At 45.6% G+C, this 20247-nt stretch overlaps 2 protein-coding genes across 3 annotated transcripts in view; one reads left to right on the forward strand and one right to left on the reverse strand.

Annotated features, from left to right (window-relative positions):
• The window catches only part of PCMT1 (protein-L-isoaspartate (D-aspartate) O-methyltransferase), a 58904-nt gene extending 56487 nt beyond the window's left edge, over positions 1-2417 (reverse strand). For both annotated transcript variants that reach the window (XM_017883655.1, XM_017883656.1), the window contains exon 1: positions 2162-2417. In XM_017883655.1, the coding sequence (XP_017739144.1) occupies positions 2162-2390 (229 nt within the window). In that variant the 5' untranslated portion in view covers positions 2391-2417. The remainder of the gene's footprint in view (positions 1-2161) is intronic.
• A 276-nt stretch (positions 2418-2693) lies between these two features.
• NUP43 (nucleoporin 43) overlaps positions 2694-20247 on the forward strand; it is a 21764-nt gene continuing 4210 nt past the window's right edge. Inside the window, exons 1-8 of the mRNA XM_017883653.1 lie at positions 2694-2781; positions 5531-5673; positions 5990-6112; positions 8347-8424; positions 9483-9663; positions 13555-13690; positions 15667-15818; positions 19892-20014. Of these exons, the coding sequence (XP_017739142.1) occupies positions 2763-2781; positions 5531-5673; positions 5990-6112; positions 8347-8424; positions 9483-9663; positions 13555-13690; positions 15667-15818; positions 19892-20014 (955 nt within the window). The 5' untranslated portion in view covers positions 2694-2762. The remainder of the gene's footprint in view (positions 2782-5530; positions 5674-5989; positions 6113-8346; positions 8425-9482; positions 9664-13554; positions 13691-15666; positions 15819-19891; positions 20015-20247) is intronic.

The following is a 20247-nucleotide window of genomic DNA, read 5'->3' on the forward strand; positions in this document are numbered from 1 at the left end:
GCTTCAGTCCAGGAGTTAAAGACCAGCCTGGGCAACATAGCAAGACCCAATCTCATAAACTATCAGAAAAAGAAAATACCTACAAAAATTGGCCTGGCACAGTGGTACCCCTGTACTCAGGAGGCTGCAGTGGGAAAATCACTTGAGCAGAGCACGAAAAGAGGGGTTGCAGTGAGCCGAGCTCAGGCCACTGCACTCCAACCTGGGTGACAGTGAAACCCTGTCAAAAAAAATAAACAAACAAACATTCTCTGTTACCAAACACTAAAGAGTCAGTTTCCACATTAAGTATTGTCCCCCCCACCAAAAAAAATTGAAAATGACTAATATATTAAATACTGGCCAGGCACGGTGGCTCACGCCTATAATCCCAGCACTTTGGGAGCCCAAGGTGGGCGGATCACGAGGTCAGGAGTTCGACACCAGCCTGGCCAACATAGTGAAACCCCTTTTCTACTAAAAATACATAAATTAGCCAGGTGTGCTGGCAGGTGCCTGTAGTCCCAGCTACTCGGGAGGCTGAGACAAAACAATTGTTTGAACCTAGGAGGCGGAGGTTGCGTGAGCAAACACCGTGCCATTGCACTCCAGTCTGGGCTACAGACCGAGACTCCGTCTCAAAAAAGAAAAAAAAAGTACCAACCATGTGCCAAACAGTACTCCTAATTTCTCTCAGCCACCTTGGTCTGTCTAGCACAGATTTAGGCATATAACGGACACTTAATGGGCATTTATGAAAAAAAGGGATGACTATTAAATTCTTAGAGAAGTTTAAAAAAAAATTATTTTTTTGAGATGGAGTTTCTGCCCTTGTTGCCCAGGCTGCCCAGGCTGGAGTGCAGTGGTAAGATCTTGGCTCACACTGCAACCTCTGCCTCCCAGGTTCACGCGATTCTCCTGCCTCAGCCTCCCAAGTAGCTGAGATTACAGGCATGCACCATCATGTCTGGCTAATTTTGTATTTTTAGTAGAGACGGGGTTTCACCATGTCGGCCTGGCTGGTCTCGAACTCCTGAACTCAGGTAATCCACCCGCCTGGGCCTCCCAAAGTGCTGGATTACAGGCGTGAGCCAACGAGCCCGGCCAAAAAAAAAATTTAATGGTGCCAGCCCTTAAGGAAATTACAAATCGAGTTGGGAGATGAGACAAACACATGAAAAGCTAAGTAACACAGGACAATTAAAAATACCATGTGGCAAGATATGATTACTGCAAAGTTACTAGCAAAGAGTGTTATAAATTCTGACCAGTGAGATTATTATAGACTGTGGCCTTTGTAGTCTCCCAACAAAACGGGGATGCTATATTTCGATTTAAAAAAAGAAAGTGACACAGCAATCATCCTACCCTAAAATTATCATCAGAAGAAGGAATACAATAAGAGAGTGATATAAAGAAACTCCACACAAGGTTTTTAAAGCCTATGGTAGCCCTGAAAAAAGTTGGAACATTAGACACGCAACCTTTTGTTGATCCAGGACCTGTAAAGGCTCCTGAAACACAAGTCTCTCAAGAACAGCATCCTCTGTTCTTTCTCCGCCCCCTACGGAGCTTTCCACTGGACAGCCGCCCGAGAAATTTCTCCCAGCATCTGCAATGGCAATACTCTCATCTTCCTCCCCTCGCCTGTATCAGACAGTGGCATCTCCCTCCAGGGGAAAAAACGGAGGGCGGGGGAGGCTGCATAAGAGGGAAAGCTCGCAGCGAGGTTGATTATGGAGGAGGAAGGTGAGAAAAATGCAGGGGACGAGCGTGGGGTCTCCTGAGCGCCAGCCCACTCTCTCTACGAGGCCTAGCCCACACGCTCCCACCCCGAAGGCACGCCCCTCACAAGCCGGACCCGGACGCGGACCCGAGTGACAGCAGCACCACCTGTACTGCCCTCCCTCCCCCAGGGCCTGCAGGGAGACGACTGCCCCTGCCCCCACCAGCAGCGGCCCCTGGCTCTTTCTCTCCCCTTCCAGTCCACGTCGTCGACGAGTGACAGGTCCCGAGGGAGGCAATTGCAAGCGCACGCCGTTCGGGACTACTGGGGCAACTCTGCGCCGAAGCCCTCCAACAGGCGCGCGGGGGCAGACAGAACGTTCCAGACGGCCCAGGGGGACCCGGTCCAGGCCCAGCCTGCCCCAGCTGCCCTACAACGGGCGGAGGTGGCACTTACTGCGGAGGTTGTGGATTAGCTCCGAGTGGCTGGCGCCGCCGGATTTCCAGGCCATCGCTAAGCACACTCGGAGCAGGTACAGAACCACCTTCAGCGCGGCGACGGTGCCCAGCAGTTTTCCCAAGAGTGAGACCACCTCCCACACCGTCACCGCCCCGCTCGCGTCCCCGCTGTAGCTGCCGCTGTTACTGCCGTCGCCGCTGCTGCCGCCACTGCGCGCTCCCGGCATCCCCCGCGGCACGCATGCGCTCTGTGACGCCGCGCGGCTTAGGGTGCGGCCGGGTGGGGCCGAGGGCGGGGGAGGCGTGTGGCCCAGCCGCCCGCGCGTGTGGTTGCTGTGGCTGCTGCGGCTGCCAGGGGGACTGCAGGGAGGCCGGGCTGAGTCAGCGCCACCGCCGCTGCTGCATGTCCCTTTCTGAGGCCTCGAACCGCACCGACTTCGCTCTGCGGCCGGGCTCGGTAGCCTGATCAGTCGCGTTCCCGGCTGCGTCTCCGGTCACCCAGCGGGACGGCGGGATGGCGGGGTCGATCTTTGCAGACGCTGCTGGTGGTTCCGCAGTCGCGGCTGGGTCAGCTGTTTCGAGCGGCGGATCTGCTCGAAATGTCCAGATTGTTAGACGGTGGGCTTCATCCGTTCCTACCTCACCCAACCCAGTTGACTAATATTTGGGTCGGTGGAGCCTGAATAGTACAATAAGAATAAAACCCAACGACAAAGGCCTTCTCTAACCCAAGTACACCGGCCTCTGGCTTTGTGACAAACATGTCACCGTTAGGCTAAGCAAAGACTTTGGAACCCTGGTTCTAAAGCTGTCAGGGAGTGGAAGAATACCAGGACATAGGGGTGGGGGTTGGGGCAAAGCTTTGCTCCCTTAGAATAATACGAACGTAAAGAGTTGCGATGGGTTAAAAAATACCACTGTGTCCTCTGGTGAACGTGTTATTCTCCCGACAAAAGTGTGCATTTCCACCTAATTAAGCCTCACAAATTCCACCATGGCTTTATTGCTATCAGATCTGCAAGACCATGAGTGAGAAGTTCACTGAGAACATTGCTTGTCGCGTCCAAATCGCTGACTCGTAGTTTGACCTGAGACTGACAGAATCCAGCCATCACTTAGTCCAGTAATTTTTTTTTTTTTTTTTTTTTTTTTTGAGACGGAGTCTCGCTGTGTCGCCCAGGCTGGAGTGCAGTGGCGCGATCTCGGCTCACTGCAAGCTCCGCCTTCCGGGTTCAGCCTCCTGAGCAGCTGGGACTACAGGCGCCCGCCACCACGCCCGGCTAATTTTTTGTATTTTTAGTAGAGGCAGGGTTTCACCGTGTTAGCCAGGATGGTCTCGATCTCCTGACCTCGGGATCTGCCCTCTTCTGCCTCCCCAAGTGCTGGGATTACAGGCGTAAGCCATTGCGCCCGGCCTCCAGTAATCTTTTGGAAAAGGAAACAAGGCTAAGACCTCTGTTCTACTATGTCAGCACAATTTTCAAATTCTAGTTCTTATCCGATTTTGTAAAATGTGACGCTGGCCTGTTTCCAATCCAAAATCAACATTACCTATTTTCTGGGATTCTGTGACCATAAAGGAAAGTACTGACAAAACTGAGTTTTTTGTTTTGTTTTGTTTTGTTTTTTGAGACGGAGTCTCGCTCAGTAGCCCAGGCTGGAATGCAGTGGCACGATCTCGGCTCACTGCAACCTCCGCCTCCCAGGCCCGGGTTCAAGAAATTCTGCCGCAGCCTCCCCAGTAGCTGGAATTACAGGCACGACCACCATGCCCGGCTAATTTTTTTGTATTTTTAGTAGTAGAGTTTCACCATATTGGCCAGGCTGGTCTCGAACTCCTGACCTCGTGATCTGCCTGCCTCGGTCTCCCAAAGTGCTGGAATTACAGGCGTGAGCCACCGTGCCCAGCCAAAACAGTGTTCTTTACTTAAATATTAAACGTGAATAAATTGTTGATTTGGGACTGTAACCCACTTAATATTTTCCGTTTTATTTTTTCTACAGTTTCTTGATCTTCCATTTGGTGAAAAGAAAAAAGTCAAATCCTTGATAGGAACCTGATAACTCTAAAGCTGAGCCAGACGGATTGCATTTACATGCAGTGCTTCCGTAAACTGTCCCTGTGAAGTAGGACTACCAATATCACATAAAAACAACAGTAGCATAATGGCCCTTTTTAAAGAAACAACCTCTTGTATTCAGTAGGATTTACATTCTAATTAGAGAGGAATATGCATCTTAAGAAAACTAACAATAAAATATATCCAAAATATATGTAATTAGTGGTCTAGATATCAAATGCAAGCTCACGCCTGTAATCCCAGCAGTTTGGGAGGACAAGGCAGGCGGATCACCTGAAGTCAGGAGTCCGAGACCAGCCTGGCAAATATGGTAAAATCCCGTCTTTATTAAAAAAAAAAAAAAAATTAGCCAGGCATGGTGACACGCACCTGTAGTCCCCGCTACCCTGGAAGCTGAGGTGAGAGAATCACTTTAATCTGGGAGGCGGAGGTTGCAGTGAGCTGAGATTGTGCCACTGCACTCCAACCTGGGCTACAGAGTAAGACCCTGTCTTCAAAAAGAAAAAAAGCGATGTTGATTTAGATCAACATTGGCTGGGGTCATCAGGAAATCGTTGAGGAAAGAACAGATCCTTGAAGGATAGGCAGGATTCCGAGGAGTAAAGAGGAAGGGAAGAATATTATAGGTGTAACCAAAAGCACAGAAGGAACCTAGAAAACTGATTCCTGGGCTATTGACAATAGATATCACAAACCTCATTCTTAATCATGCACATAATTAAATTGACCAAAGCTAGGCAATTGGGATCAAAACTAAAATTGGAGTCTTTCAGAATTCTAATTCCAGGCTCTGACAGTGTGTATTAACTTTCAAGCAAAGTATTTGTTTGGGGGACAAGAGGGAGAGGTTTAGGATAGTAGGTTGGCACTGTATTCGAGGTACTTCCGTGAGTATTTAAGGATTTTTGAATTGTTTTCTATGCGCAGCGACCTGCAACTGCTTAGGTGTGGTTTCAAGGTGGTTTCTACTGTATTGATTTTGTTCTATTTTTGATCTTAAATTTTACACTGCACAATTATTGAACACAGGAAAATACTGATATTGTAGATTTGGAGCAAGTCCTACTGCTCAAAGGCCAAAGCGCTCTTGCCTTTGCTCAGAGTCGCTCTACGAGATGGGCCTCTCAGTCTAGGTTCTCCCAGTTTGTATACTGACCGTGCCCACACTGGCTACCGAAGAGAATTGACTCTCTGCAGCCACCGTCTGCCTCCTAAAGTCCCATCCAATCAGGGTTCCGCGGGAAGAGGCGGGGCTGAGAGGCGCGCACTGTGCTTGCTTTTTGCAGTACCTGCTGCGACTGCTTTCGGCATGGAGGAAATTTATGCGAAGTTTGTGTCTCAGAAAATCAGCAAAACCCGCTGGCGACCGCTGCCTCCCGGAAGTTTGCAGACCGCGGAGACGTTCGCTACAGGATCTTGGGACAATGAGGTATCCCCGCTGATAGGGACGAGCCCCTGCTTCTTCCCTCCCTCCGGTTGAGCTGACCCCTGGCCGGGCGCGCGCCAACTCCCACCTTCTGGTTTTTCTCGCACTTCTAGGTCCCTCGGACCCTGTCTCAGGCGCGGTTGCTCCATAGCTCAGAGCCCGTGATGGTGTGCCTGAGCCTCATACCTCGTTACGTTTTAGACTCACCATACTATTTGTCTGAGAAGTTTTGGAGCAAGCTTTCTGGACGGAAGCACAACTTTTATTTTCCGAGAGTTGACGTTTATGTCATCTCAAGACACAACTCTTTGTTTTACAGGAAAATTATGTTTCACTGTGGTCTATTGGAGATTTTGGAAACTTGGACTCTGATGGAGGGTTTGAAGGAGACCATCAGTTATTGTGTGATATCAGACACCATGGTGATGTCATGGATTTACAGGTAAATCTGTGTAGCATCCAAAAGCTAACTTTGAAAGTCTTGAGTAATACATTTAAACAAGCAGAGCATCATAAAGGTTGTCTTGTGTCACCCCTCGTTTGCAAAAAACTGAGTGCTCTGTAAGTTATGATTTGCCTGACATCATTTAGCCATTTAGTGGCAGAAAAAGGACTGGGAAAGGGGATGTAGATTTAATCATACTTTTTTATTTATTGACCGTCGACTATGTGCTAAGTACCGTTTGGGGAGCTTTACAAAAATTAATTATTGTTGCTTGCCAGTAAATCAAGTATTGTTACTTTGTTTTATTAATGAGAAAATTGAGACTAATATATCTTGAGCATGTACTATGTGACAGATACTGTGCAGGGGGATTAACATCATTTTGTTTTTTGAATTCTCATAACAACTCCCTAAGCAGAGATTAGTGCTCCCGTTTTAAAGATTTACCACGATTTAGTGAACTTAACTTGGCCAAAGTCTCGAAACCAGTAGTGAGTGGTGGGGATGAAATTGAGCTTTCTTTTTTTCTTTTCTTTTTTTTTTTTTTTTTTTTTTTTGAGTTGTTGTCTCACTCTGTCTCCCCAGCTGGAGTACAGTGGCATGATCTCGGCTCACTACAGCCTCCACTTCCCGGATTCAAGCAGTTCTCCTGCCTCAGCCTCCCAGGTAGCTGGGACTACAGGCGCAGGCCACCACACCCGGCTAATTTTTTTTATTTTTAGTAGAGACGAGGTTTCACCATATTAACCAGGATGGTCTTGAACTCCTGATCTCGGCCTCCCAAAATGCTGGGATTGCAGGAGTGAGCCACTGTGCCTGGCCGAAATTAAGTTTTCAAATCCTGGTGTGGAGAGCCCCTGCGTTTTATTCTGTAGAAAGCTACCCAGCCCTGGTGTACGCCTGTAATCCCAGCTACTCGGGAAGCTGAGGCAGGAGAATCTCTTGAACCTGGGCGCAGAGGTTACAATAAGCTGAGAGTGTGCCAGTCTGGGCAACAAGAGCGAAACGCTGTCCCAAAAAAAAAAGAAAGAGAAAGAGAGACAGAGAGAAGAAAGACAGCTATCTAGCCCTAGGAAAGATTTTTTTTTTTTTTTTTGAAACGGAGTCTCATACTGTCACTTGAACTGGAGTGCAGTGGCACGATCTCAGCTCACTGCAACCTCTGCCTCCTGGGTTCATGCAGTTCTTCTGCCTCAGCGTCCTGAGTAGCTGGGACAATTGGCACATGCCTCCATGCCTGGCTAATTTTTGTGTTTTTAGTAGAGATGGGGTTTCACCATGTTGGCTAGGCTGGTCTTGAACTCCTGACCTCGTGGTTCACCCGGCTTGGCCTCCCGAAGTGCTAGGATTACAAGCGTGAGCCACTGTACCTGGACAATATTTTTCCTTTCTTTTTTTCTTTTTCTTTTTTCTTTTTCTTTTTTTTGAGACGGAGTCTCACTCTGTCGCCCAAGCTGGAGTGCAGTGGCACGATCTCGGCTCACTGCAACCCTGCCTCCTGGGTTCAAACGATTCTTCTGCCTCAGCCTGCTGAGTAGCTGGGAGTACAGGCGCCTGCCACCACGCCCAGCTAATTTTTGTATTTTTAGTAGAGATGGGGTTTCAACATATTGGTCAGGCTAGTCTCGAACTCCTGACCTCGTGATCTGCCTGCTTCAGCCTCCCAAAGTGCTGGGATTACAGGCGTGAGCCACCGCGCCTGGCTTTTCTTTTTAAAAATTTTTGTTCTTTTTTTGAAGCTGAGTCTTGCTCTGTCAACCAGGCTGGAATGCAGGGGCTCCAGCTTGGCTCGCTGCAAGCTCCGCTTCCCTACAACCCCGACTCATTTTTGTATTTTTGTAGAGACAAGGTCTCGCCACGTTGCCCAGGGTGGTCCTGAGCTCCTGAACTCAAGCGATCTGTCCGCCTAGGCCTCCCAAAGTGCTGGGATTACAGGCGTGAGCCACCGCACCCAGCCAGGAATGATATTTTTCTAATGTTTTATTGTGTTAGTCTCAAATTAAGTCAATGGTGGGTGAATGTGTCTAGGAAAAAAATACTGTTTATTCATGAAAATACTTTGTATGGCAGTTTGGACTTTCAGCTCCGTTAACACGTTATTTATTTAGCACTCATAGGCGCTTTGCTTTTTAAAATTGTTACCATTTGCTACTAATTGAGTTAAATAAACGAATAGATTTCCTCCCTGCTAATATTTCTGAATCTTTAACAAGCAGAAATTTTCTCTTTAGTTTTTTGACCAGGAAAGAATTGTCACTGCTTCATCAACAGGATGTGTAACAGTTTTCCTTCACCATCCGAATAACCAGGTAAAGAACTTCAGTTTGAAAAGTGATTTTTTTTTTTTTTTTTTTTTGAGATGGAGTTTTGCTCTTTTTGCCCAGGCACTGGAGTGCAGTGGCGCAATCTCAGCTCATCACAAGCTCCGCCTTCCAGCTTCAAGTGATTCTCCTGCCTCAGCCTCCCAAGTAGCTGGGATTACAGGCATGTGACACCACGCCCGGCTAATTTTATATTTTTCGTAGAGATGGGGTTTCTCCATGTTGGTCAGGCTGATCTCGAACTCCTGACCTCAGGTGATCAGCCCTCTTCACCCTCCCAAAGTGCTGGGATTACAGGTGTGAGCCACCGCTCCCGGCCAAAGGTAACGTTTCTAATAGACATGCCTAGTAAATATAAGACCCAGTTCATGTTGAAAGTTTTTTTGAGTCATTTAGAAAAAGCTACAGAGATTAATGTTTATTTATTTATTTATTTATTTAGAGACAGAGTCTCTTTCTGTCACCCAGGCTAGAGTGCAGTGGCACGATCTCTACTCACTGCAGCCTGCACCTCCCTGGTTCAAGCAATTCTCCCACCTTAGCTTCCCAAGTAGCTGGGATTACAGGTGTGTGCCACCATACCTGGCTAATTTTTGTATTTTTAGTAGAGATGGGATTTCACCATATTGACCAGGCTGGTCTCAAACTCCTGACCTCAGATGATCTGCCTGCCTTGGCCTCCCAAAGTGCTAGGATTACAGGCATGAGCCACAGCCATGGGCCAGAGATGTATATTTTAGATGTAGCTTAATTCCCATAAGAATACAAAGAGTTGCTTTTGAACATCCAACTGCTTGATCCCTAAAAGTCATTACTGTAGTTTGAGATAAATGTGAGGCATTATTAAACAGTATTTCTTTTGAATCTAATTCTGTGTGTACAGAACTTTGATGCAGGTAGTTTCTAGATTTCATTATTCTAAAGGAAAAAAGAGAGATTTATTCTTGTAGAAGGATGTGAGTCAGAATTTAAAGATACTCTTGTTGGTAAGAAGTGCTAGTTCCTTAGTACTTTTCTTTAATAGCATCCTCATTTCTGATGCCTAGACTCTGTCAGTCAACCAGCAGTGGACTACAGCTCACTACCACGCAGGCCCTGGCAGTCCTTCCTATAGCAGTGCACCATGTACAGGTGTTGTGTGCAACAACCCAGAAATCGTTACAGTTGGAGAGGATGGTCGAATAAATCTCTTCAGAGCTGATCACAAGGAAGCTGTAAGAACCATAGGTAAGAAAAATCCCAGCCTGGCCAACATGGCGAAACCTTGTCTCTATTAAAAATACAAAAGTTAGGCTGGGTGTGGTGGCTTACCCCAGCAATCGCAGCACTTTGGGAGGCGGATCACCTGAGGTTGGGAGTCCGAGAGCAGCCTGACCAACATGGAGAAACACTCTCTCTATTAAAAATACAAAAATTAGCCGGGAATGGTGGCACATGCCTGTAATCCCAGCTACTCGGGAGGCTGAGGCAGGAGAATCACTTGAACCCGAGAGGCGGAGGTTGCAGTGAGCAGATTGTGCCATTGCACTCCAGCCTGGGCAATAAGAGTGAAACTCTGTCTCAAAAAAAAAAAGAAAAGAAAAGTGAGCCAGGCATGGTGGCGCATGTTTGTAATCCCAGCTACTCAGGAGGCTGAGGCAGGAGAATCACTTGAACCCGAGAGGCAGAGGTTGCGGTGAGCTGTGATGGCACTCTATACTCCCACCTGGGCAACAGAGGGAGACTCCGTCTCAAAAAAAGAAAAATCATTGTATTCCTTTCATTCATCACAGAGTAATTGAGTGCTTACCGTATACTAAGTAAACACTGCCGGGCATGATGGCTCATGCCTGTTACCCCAGCACTTTGGGAGGCCAAGGCGGGCGGATCACGAGGTCGAGAGATCGTGATCATCTTGGCCAACATGGTGAAAGTCCGTCTCTACTAAACATAACAAAAATTAGCTGGGTGGGGTGGCATGTGCCTGTAGTCCCAGCTACTCAGGAGGCTGAGGCAGGAGAATCGCTTGAACCTGGGAGGTAGAGGTTGCAGTGAGCCAAGATTATACCATTGCACGCTAACCTGGCGACGGAGCGAGACTCCATCTCAAAAAAAAAGTAAACACAATGAGCCGGACACGGTGGCTCACGCCTGTAAATCGCAACACTTTGGGAGGCCGAGGCAGGCGGATCACAAGGTCAGGAGATTGAGACCATCCTGGCTAACATGGTGAAACCTTGTCTCTACTAAAAATACAAAAAATTAGCCTGGCGTAGTGTCGACAGTCGTCTGTAGTCACAGCTACTTTGGAGGCTGAGGCAGGAGAATGGCATGAACCTGGGAGGCGGAGCTTGCAGTGAGTCAAGATCGCACCACTGCACTCCAGCCTGGGTGACAGAATGAGACTCCGTCTCAAGAAAAAAAAAGTAAACACAATGTTAAGTGATTGAGGGATATAAAAATATATGGCTGGTAGCAGTGGCTCATGCCTATAATCCCAGCACATTAGGAGACCAGGCAAGCAGATCATTTGAGGCCAAGAGTTTGAGACCAGCCTGGCCAACGTAGCAGAACCCTGTCTCTACTGAAATTACAAACGTTAGCTGGGCATGGTGGCACACGCCTATAATCCCAGCTGCTTGGGAGGCTAAGTCATGAGAATTGCTTGAACGTGAGAGACTGAGAGGCTGCAGTGAGCCAAGATCACGCCACTGCACTCCAGCCTGGGTGACAGAGCAAGACTCAGTCTCAAAAAAATACATGTACACATGCACGCATGGCAGGATCCCTTTGTCAAGAGAGTAGGTTGACGAGGCCGGTATGGATGACTGACTAGAAGAAACAGAAACCATTTTTTTGTTTGTTTGTTTTTTTGGCGAGAGGGCATTATCAGATAAAGCATCTGGGAGTAGGTAGTAATTAATAGTTTTTCTGGGTTCTAGACCATAAGTAAGACTAAAAGATGGTGTGCTAGACAAAGGGAATAGGCCAGAGGCAGGATAAAGACATTCAGAGAATGACAAAAAGTATGGTTTGACCTGACTTTAGATATCTATGTAGGAGAGATGAAAGATGAAGCAAGAGAGGGGTAAACTGGGGCCAGATTACAGAGTCTGTAATGCAAAATCACAGAGGTTTCATCTTTTAGGTGGAAAACTAAGTGTAATGGTTCTCAACTATGCTTCAGTCAGACTTCTCTGAGGTAATTTTTTAACTGTCCACCACTCTAGACCTCTTAAATCAGAATCTCTAGGAATTGAGCCCATGAATCCATTTTGTGGGTGGTTTTTTTTTTTTTTTTTTTAAGATGCAATCTCACTCTGTCACCAAGCTGGAGTACAGTGGCATGACCTCAGCTCACTGCAACCTCCACCTCCCGGGTTCACGCGATTCTGCAGCTTCAGCCTCCCAAGTAGCTAGGACTATAGGCACACGCCACCACGCTCAGCTACTTTTTGTATTTTTAGTAGAGACGGGCTTTCAACATGTTGGGCAGGATGGTCTTGATCTCTTGACCTTGTCATTCGCCAGCCTTGGCTTCCCAAATGCTGGAATTACAGGCGTGAGCCACTGTACCTGGTCTTTTGTGTTGTTTATTATGATTTTCAGTTTTGAGTTAAGTTGCATTACTTTTTTTTTTTTTTTTTTGAGACAGGGTCTTGCTCTGTCACCCAGCCTGGAGTGCAGTGGCATGATCCCAGCTCACTGCAACCTCTGCCTCCCAGGTTCAAGTGATCCTCCCACCTCAGCCTCCCAGGTGTCTGGGACTACAGATGCATACCAGCATGCCCAGCTAATTTTTGTAGAAATGAGGTTTCACCGTGTTGCCCAGGCTGGTCTCAAACTCCTGGGCTCAAGTGGTCTGCCCACCTCGGCCTCCCAAAGTGCTGAGATTACAGATGTGACCCACTGCACTGGGCGAGTTCACTTATTTGTTAATTCATGACCATTGCCTGGTGGCAGTGTAGAGGAGTGGCACAAACTAAAGTCCATAAAGTATATGTTAAATTATGAGGCGTAAGTTCTAAACACCAGGAAATCAATAAAAAGGACCATTATGACAATCAGGAATGACTTCATGGAGAGGGCGAGAGTTGATGAGGGTGAAAATGAGTAGATTTGGGATGAGTCTGTAGAATAATAGAAAGTTAGAATGAGCTCTGTAGGAAGCACTGGGGTTTGGCTCAATAGAATGGAAGTTCTAGGTCAGGGACTACTGGGAAGTAAGATTGGATTTAGAGGAGCTTGAACAACTGTCTCAGAAATGCAGGTTAACAATCTTAAGAGTTAAAAAGGAATGTATGAAAACTCAGCCTTCCATTTAGAAAACACTTCAAGGCCAGGCCTGGTGGCTCACGCCTGTAATCCCAGCACTTTGGGAGGCTGAGGCAGGCGGATCACCTGAGCTCAGGAGTTTGAGACCAGCCTGGCCAACATGGTGAAACTCCGTCTCTACTAAAAATACAAAAATTAGCCAGGCAGGTTGGCATGTACTTGTAATCCCAGCTACTAGACAGGCTGAGGCAAGAGAATCGCTTGAACCTGGGAGGCGTAAGTTACAGTGAGCCAAGAGGGCGCCACTGCCCTCTAGCCTGAGCGAGATCAGTCTCAAAAAAGAGAAAGAAAACAGTAGGCCAGGCGTGGTGGCTCACGCCTGTAATCCCAGCATTTTGGGAGGCTGAGGCTGGTGGATCAGCTGAGGTCAGGAGTTCTAGACCAGCCTGACCAACTTGGAGAAACCCCATTTCTACTAAAAATACAAAATTAGCCAGGTGTGGTGGCATATGCCTGTCATCCCAGCTACTTGGGAGGCTGAGGCAGGAGAATTGCTTGAATCCGAGAGGCAGTGATTGCGGTAAGCCGAGATCGTGCCATTGCACTCCAGCCTGGGCAACAAGAGTGAAACTCCGTCTCAAAAAAAAAGAAACAGAAAACAGTTCAGACATCCTGTGAGTAATATTTTTCCATCCAAAGAGAATCCATTTAAACATATACATTACCATGCATTTTTCTATAGAAATTTAAATTATAAGTTACTGGAAATTGTAATATATCAATCCATGAAAGGAGTGCGATTTAAGATTTTCTTGGAAAAAAAGGGGACTCATTAACACATATTACCATTTTTTAAATTTTTAGACAATGCAGATAGTAGTACACTCCATGCTGTAACCTTTCTTCGAACTCCTGAGATTCTTACTGTAAATTCAATTGGACAGTTGAAAATATGGGATTTCAGACAACAAGGAAATGAACCTTCTCAGATATTGTCACTGTAAGTGTTGACTTGTAATTTCAGTAATGTAATCCAAAAATTAATGTGTTAGGTTGTTTATAGTTACTGGCTTTAAGCCATATTGTATTTAATTGCGTTTTAAGAGGGAGATCCCTGATTAAAATTTGGTAGAGCAAGCATGGGGCTGATACTACTGTGTTTCGTTTAGTAATTATTTGTTAAGAGTGATTCAGAGCCTTTACTCTTTGAAGTTTGTATTATTTCATGGAGAACTTATTTCTGCTTTTTCAGTGATTGTTTAATGGATAAAATATACTCCAGATGTAATGACTGGGGGGAAAATATAATTCCAGATAATTTTTCCGAGCAGAAATCCCCCTTTTTAGGTGTACAGCCTTCTCTCATAAGAAAATAGAATGTATCACACTGAAAAAATAGTTACATAAACTAAGCATTAAATAAGATGATAAATCATACTTAGTATACTTGATGTATGAATTTTTAAATAATCCAATAAGTGGAAATGTGATTTGTACATCTTACCATCGGATTATCTTTCATTCCATGTCTCCAGACTGAAGTGAAAATAAATAATTGTGGCCTTGAATTGTTTCCAAATTGTACTATTTAGAAATATATCTAATTTAGTTCATTTTTTTGGTATCATTAAGATTCAGCCAGGCCGGGCATGGTTGCTCATGCTTGTAATCCCAGCACTTTGGGAGGCCAAAGCAGGTGGATCACTTGAGGTCAGGAGTTCAATACCAGCCTGGCCAACATGGTGAAACCCCATCTCTACTAAAAAAACAAAAACTAGCCAGGCATGGTGGCATGTGCCTGTAGACCCAGCTACTCGGGAGGCTGAGGCAGGAGGATCATTTGAACCCAGGAGGCAGAGTTTGCAGTGAACCAAGATCAAGCCATTGCATTCCAGCCTGGGCAACAAGAACAAAACTCCGTCTCAAATAAAGAAAAGATTCAGCCAGTAGCTCCAGCCACTAAGTTGTCACTTAGTTACCATATAAAACATGTTTCTTGACTGAGCATGGTGGCTCACGCCTGTAATCCCAACACTTTGGAAGGATTATCTGCAGTGAGAAGTTTGAGACCAGGTGGGGCAACACAGTGAGACTCCATCTCTACAAAAATTTCTTAAAATAGCCAGGCACCGTAGCATGTGCGTGTAGTCCTAGCTACTTGGGAGGCTGAGGCAAAAGGCTCTTTTGAGTCCAGATTGCAGCAAGCTGTAGATAACACCACTGCACTCTAGCCTGGGTGACAAAACAAGACCCTGTCTTTTTTTTATTTTTTTTATTTTTTGAGACAGAGTTTCACTCTGTTGCTCAGGCTGGAGTGCAGTGGCATGATCTTGGCTCACTGCAACTTCTGCCTACCAGGTTCAAGCGATTCTCATGCCTCAGCCTCCCAAGTAGCTGGGACTACAGGCATGTGCCACCATGCCTGGCTAGTTTTTGTATTTTTAGTAGAGATGGGGTTTCGCCAGTTGGCCTGGTTGGTCTTGAACTCCTGTCCTCAAGTCATCCACCTGCCTTGGCCTCCCAAAATGCTGGGATTATAGACGTGAACCACTAAGCCTGGTCAAGACCCTGTCTCTTAAAAAAACAAAAAAACAGGCTGGGTATAGTTACCAGTCATCCCAGCACTTTGGGAGGCTAAGGTGGCTAGATCACTTGAGCCTGGGAGTTTGAGACCAACCTGGGCAACAAGGAGAAACCCCATCTCTACAAAAATACAAAAAGTTAACCAGGCATGATGGTACACACATGTACTCCTAGCAACTCAGGAGGCTGAGGTGGGAGGATCACCTGAGCCCAGGGAGTTTGAGTCTTCAGTGAGCAATGATTGCAGCACTGCACTCCAGCCTGGGTAAGTGAGGCCTTGTCTCAAAACAAACAAACAACAACAACAACCAAAAAAAACGTGTTTCCTGTGTTACACACAAAGGTAAATTATACTTTATTTGATTTTGATGTCATTGTTATCTCCCACAAAAGGACTGGTGACCGAGTGCCACTCCACTGCGTTGATAGACATCCCAACCAACAGCATGTTGTAGCTACTGGTGGCCAAGATGGAATGTTGAGTATTTGGGATGTTAGACAAGGTACTATGCCTGTGTCTCTGCTGAAGGCACATGAAGCTGAAAGTAAGTATTGTGGAGATACAAAAAGTTTGTATTGGGTAAGTTATATGACATATAATAAGCACCTTTCCATAATGATGCATGTGGATCATTTTACATTGTAGCTTTTAATGACTGAATTGTATAAATTTAAATAATTATCTAATTTCTTTTTACTTGACATTTATGTTCTTTAACTTTTTTTTTTTTTTTTTTTTGGAGATGGAGTTTCACCCTTGTTGCCCGGGCTGGAGTGCAGTGGCGCTATCTTGGCTCAGTACAACCTCCGCTTCCCTAGTTCAAGCGATTCTCTTGCCTCAGCCTCCCAAGTAGCTGGGATTACAGGCATACACCACCACACCCGGCTAATTTTATATTTTTAGTAGAGACTGGGTTTCTCCATTGTTGGTCAGGCTGGTCTTGAACTCCCGTCCTCAGGTGATCTGCCCGCCTCAGCCTCCCAAAGTGCTGGGATTACAGGCATGAGCCACCGTGCCCGGCTTTTTAAAAGACAGGGTCTGGCTCTGTCGCCCAGGCTGGAGTGCAGTGGTGCAGTCACGGCTCACTACAGCCTTGACTTCCAGGGCTTAGGTGATCCTCCTGCATTAGCCTCCCAAGTAAATAGGACTATAGGTGTATGCCACCACGCCTAGCTGATTTTTTGTTGTTGTTTGTTTTTTTGTAGATATGGGGTTTCACTTTATTGCCCAGGCTGGTCTCAAACTCCTGGGCTCAAGTGATCCTCAGGAAATGCTGAGTTTACAGGTGTGAGTTGTGAGCCACCACAGCAGCCACAGGTTTCATTCTTATATCCAAAACTGTAGTGGAATCCTTAGATATTTATCTATATGTACTTTTTTTGAGATAGGGTCTCTGTTGCCTAGGCCGGAGTGCAGTAGTGGTGTGATCATAGCTCATTGCAGCCTCGAACTCCTGGACTTAACACAATTCTCCCAAAGTGCTAGGATTGCATGAGCCATTATTCCCATGCCCAGCCTTATGTACTTTTTTTCTTAGGATAATTTTTTAGAAGTAGAATTGCTAGGCCAGACCTTTTGCATAATGCACTGACAGATTTTTCTACACAAAAATAATACCAGTTTAAGCCAGGCACATTGGCACTTGCCTGTAGTTCCAGCTACTCAGGAGCATGAGGTGGGAAGATTGCTTGAGCCCGAGAGTTTAGGCCAGCTTAGGCAACATAACCTCTTTAAAAAGTTAATAATACTAGTTTAAGGCAGGTGGGTGACATGCACCAGCTTCTTGGGAGGCTGAGGTAGGAGGATTGCTTGAGTCCGGGAATTCAAGGCTGCAGTGCATTATGATTGCACCTCTGCACTCTAGCCTGGACAATATAGTGAGACTCCGCTCCCCGAAGAAAGGTAATAAAAATCATACCATTTTATATGCCATAGTGAAGTGTGCCAGAATGCCCTTTTCCCATGCAAATGCAGGCTCTTTGTCATATTTGCTAATAAATGTGCTCCTCAATTTATTGTTGCATCATTTTTTTAACATGAATGATAGATTTATAAGCTTTTTTTTTTTTTTTTTTTTTCTTTTGATTCTGGTGGAGATGATTTAGCTGGACAGAAATTTTTCATTTTCTCACTCTGGCTTTGATGTCATGCCAGAATGGATTATACTGTTTTTTGTTTGTTTGTTTGTTTGTTTGTTTTTGAGACAGAGTCTTGCTCTGTCGCCCAGGCTGGAGTGCAGTGGCACGATCGTGGCTCACTGAAACCTTTGCCTCCCGGGTTCAAGCCATTCTTCTGCCTCAGCCTCCCTAGTAGCTGGGACTAAAGGCATGCGCCATCATGCCTGGCTAATTTTTGTATTTTTAGTAGAAATGGGGTTTCACCATGTTGGCCAGGCTGGTCTCAAACTCCTTACCTCAGGTGATCCGCCTGCCTTGGCATCCCAAAGTGCTGGGATTACAGGCGTGAGCCACCGCGCCCGGCACTATATATATATTTTTAAAACAGGGTCTCTGTCACCCAGGTTTGAGTGCAGTGGTGTGATCACAGCCCACTGCAGCCTCAGCCTTGCCTCCCTGGCTCAATCAATCCTCCCACCTCAGCCTCCTGAGTAGCTGAGGCTACAGGCATGCACCACTATACCTGGCTAATTTTTTATTTTTTGTAGAGACAAGGTCTCACTATGTTGCCCAGGCTGGAGTGCAGTGTCATGGTACCTCACTTAAGCCTTAACCTCCTGGGGTCAAGTGATCCTCTTGCCTTGCCCTTCTGAGTAGCTGGGACTACAGGTATGTGCCACTACACCTAGCTAATTTTTTTTATTGTTAGATTTCTATAGAAATTATGATGCCATAAAAGATTTTGAGGAAATGAAGAAGACTGGTATCTTTCAGAATTGAATGTGATTTTGGAATATATAGAATTTCTTTGGGGCTGAGCATGGTAGTTCATGTCTGTAATTCTAGCACTTTGGGAGTCCTAGGCAAGCAGATTGCTTGAGCTCAGGAGTTTGAGACCAGCCTGGGCAACATGGAGAAACCCTGTCTCTATTAAAAATACAAAAAGTAGCCAGGTATGCATGCCTGTAGTCCTCGCTACTGGGGAGGCTGAGATAGGCGGATTGCTTAAGCCTGGAAGGTCAAGGCTGCAGTGAGCCATGACCATGCCATTCTGCACTCCAGCCTGGATGCCAGAGCAAGACCCTGTTTCAAAAAGAGAGAGAATTTCTTTGGGTTGAATTGTGTAGAAGTTTGTCACTGACCTATGTTCCCAAAGTATGATGCATAAATATGTGGGCTAAGAAATAGTTTCTCTTGATAAATAATCAACAAATAAAAAATAAAAAGCCCTCCATCTGAAACTGGATCCAAATTCTTGGAACATTTCCAAATTTTGGTTTGCTAGAAGTCAGTTGCTATTTCTCTGATAAAGGCCAGAAGTATTCAGAATCTTGGCATTAACCAATATTGGATATTGCCTCTTAGAAATTCATTTTTGTGTTTCTATTAGGGTCTTTCTCAGTTTTTCCAATAATATAATCTTCATATATTAATGACACAGGAATTGAAAAATAAGACAGCTTACCAATTTAAAAAAAAATTTCCATAAAAAACAGTCATTCCTAGCTGGGCACACACCTGTAATCCCAGCACTTTGGGAGGCTGAGGCAGGAGGATTGCTTGAGGCCAGGAGTAGAAGACCAAGGTAGATAACATAGCAAAACCCTGTCTCTATTTTTAAAATTTTAAAAAAAGCTTTTCATAAAGTAATAGGGTTAAATGTTTTAGCAATTCTTTTTTTTTCTTTTTTTCTTTTTTTTTTTTTTTTTTTTTGAGATGTAGTTTTGCTCTTTTTGCCCAGGCTGGAGTGCAATGGCGCAATCTCGGCTCACTGCAACCTCACTTTCCGGGTTTAAGCAATTCTCCTACCTCAGCCTCCCAAGTAGCTGGGATTACAGGCACCTGCTACCACACCGGGCTAATTTTTTGTATTTTTGGTAGAGATGGGGTTTCACCATGTTGGTCAGCTGGTCTCGAACTCCAGACCTCAGGTGATCCACCCACCTTGGCCTCCCAAAGTGTTGGGTTTACAGGCATGAGCCACCATGCCCAGCTACTATTTTCATTTATTTCCTTGCCCAGTACACAAATTTATTTGGCTTCTTTTTCCTTTTTTTTTTTTTCCTCAGTCTCACTTTGTCACCGAGGCTGGAGTGCAGTGGTGCAAGCTCGTGCAACCTCCGCCTCCCAGGTTCAAGTGATTTTCCTGTCTCAGCCTCCTAAGTAGCTGGGACTACAAGCATGCACCACCACGCCTAGCTAACTTCTGTATTTTTAGTACAGATGGTATTTCACCATGTTGCCCAGGCTGGTCTTGACCTTAGCTGATCCACCCGCCTTAGCCTCCCAAAGTGTTCTTTTTCCTTTCTACATGTTATAGCCATTGGAAAGTTATGTGATGTCTTTTCTTTAATTCTGAAACCTTTAATTTTTATGATAGACTTGAGGCTTGAAGGTATGCGATGGAGGATAATGGAAGATGGTACCTAGAGATGGGGGTTTAATGTTGTTTGTTCAGCGAATCTGCACAGGAATGAGCTTCTTGATTCTTGTCTCTTAGTGTGGGAAGTTCACTTTCACCCATCCAACCCAGATCATCTGTTTACCTGCTCTGAAGATGGATCCCTCTGGCACTGGGATGCTTCCACAGATGTACCTGAAAAGTTGTCACTCTTTCACCAAGGTAAAATTTTTTAATGAATACTCTTACGTGTAATCTCTCTTTTTTTTTTTTTAAGACAGAGTTTTTCGCTCTTGTTGCCCAGGCTGGAGTGCAATGACATGATCTCGGCTCACTGCAACCTCCGTCTCCCGGGTTCAACTGATTCTCCTGCCTCACCCTCCCAAGTAATTGGGATCCAAGTAATGGGATCACGGGCACATGCCACTACGCCCAGCTAATCTTTGTATTTTTAG

Source organism: Rhinopithecus bieti, unplaced genomic scaffold (genome assembly GCF_001698545.2).
Source record: "Rhinopithecus bieti isolate Rb0 unplaced genomic scaffold, ASM169854v2 scaffold_13747, whole genome shotgun sequence".
NCBI lineage: Eukaryota > Metazoa > Chordata > Mammalia > Primates > Cercopithecidae > Rhinopithecus > Rhinopithecus bieti.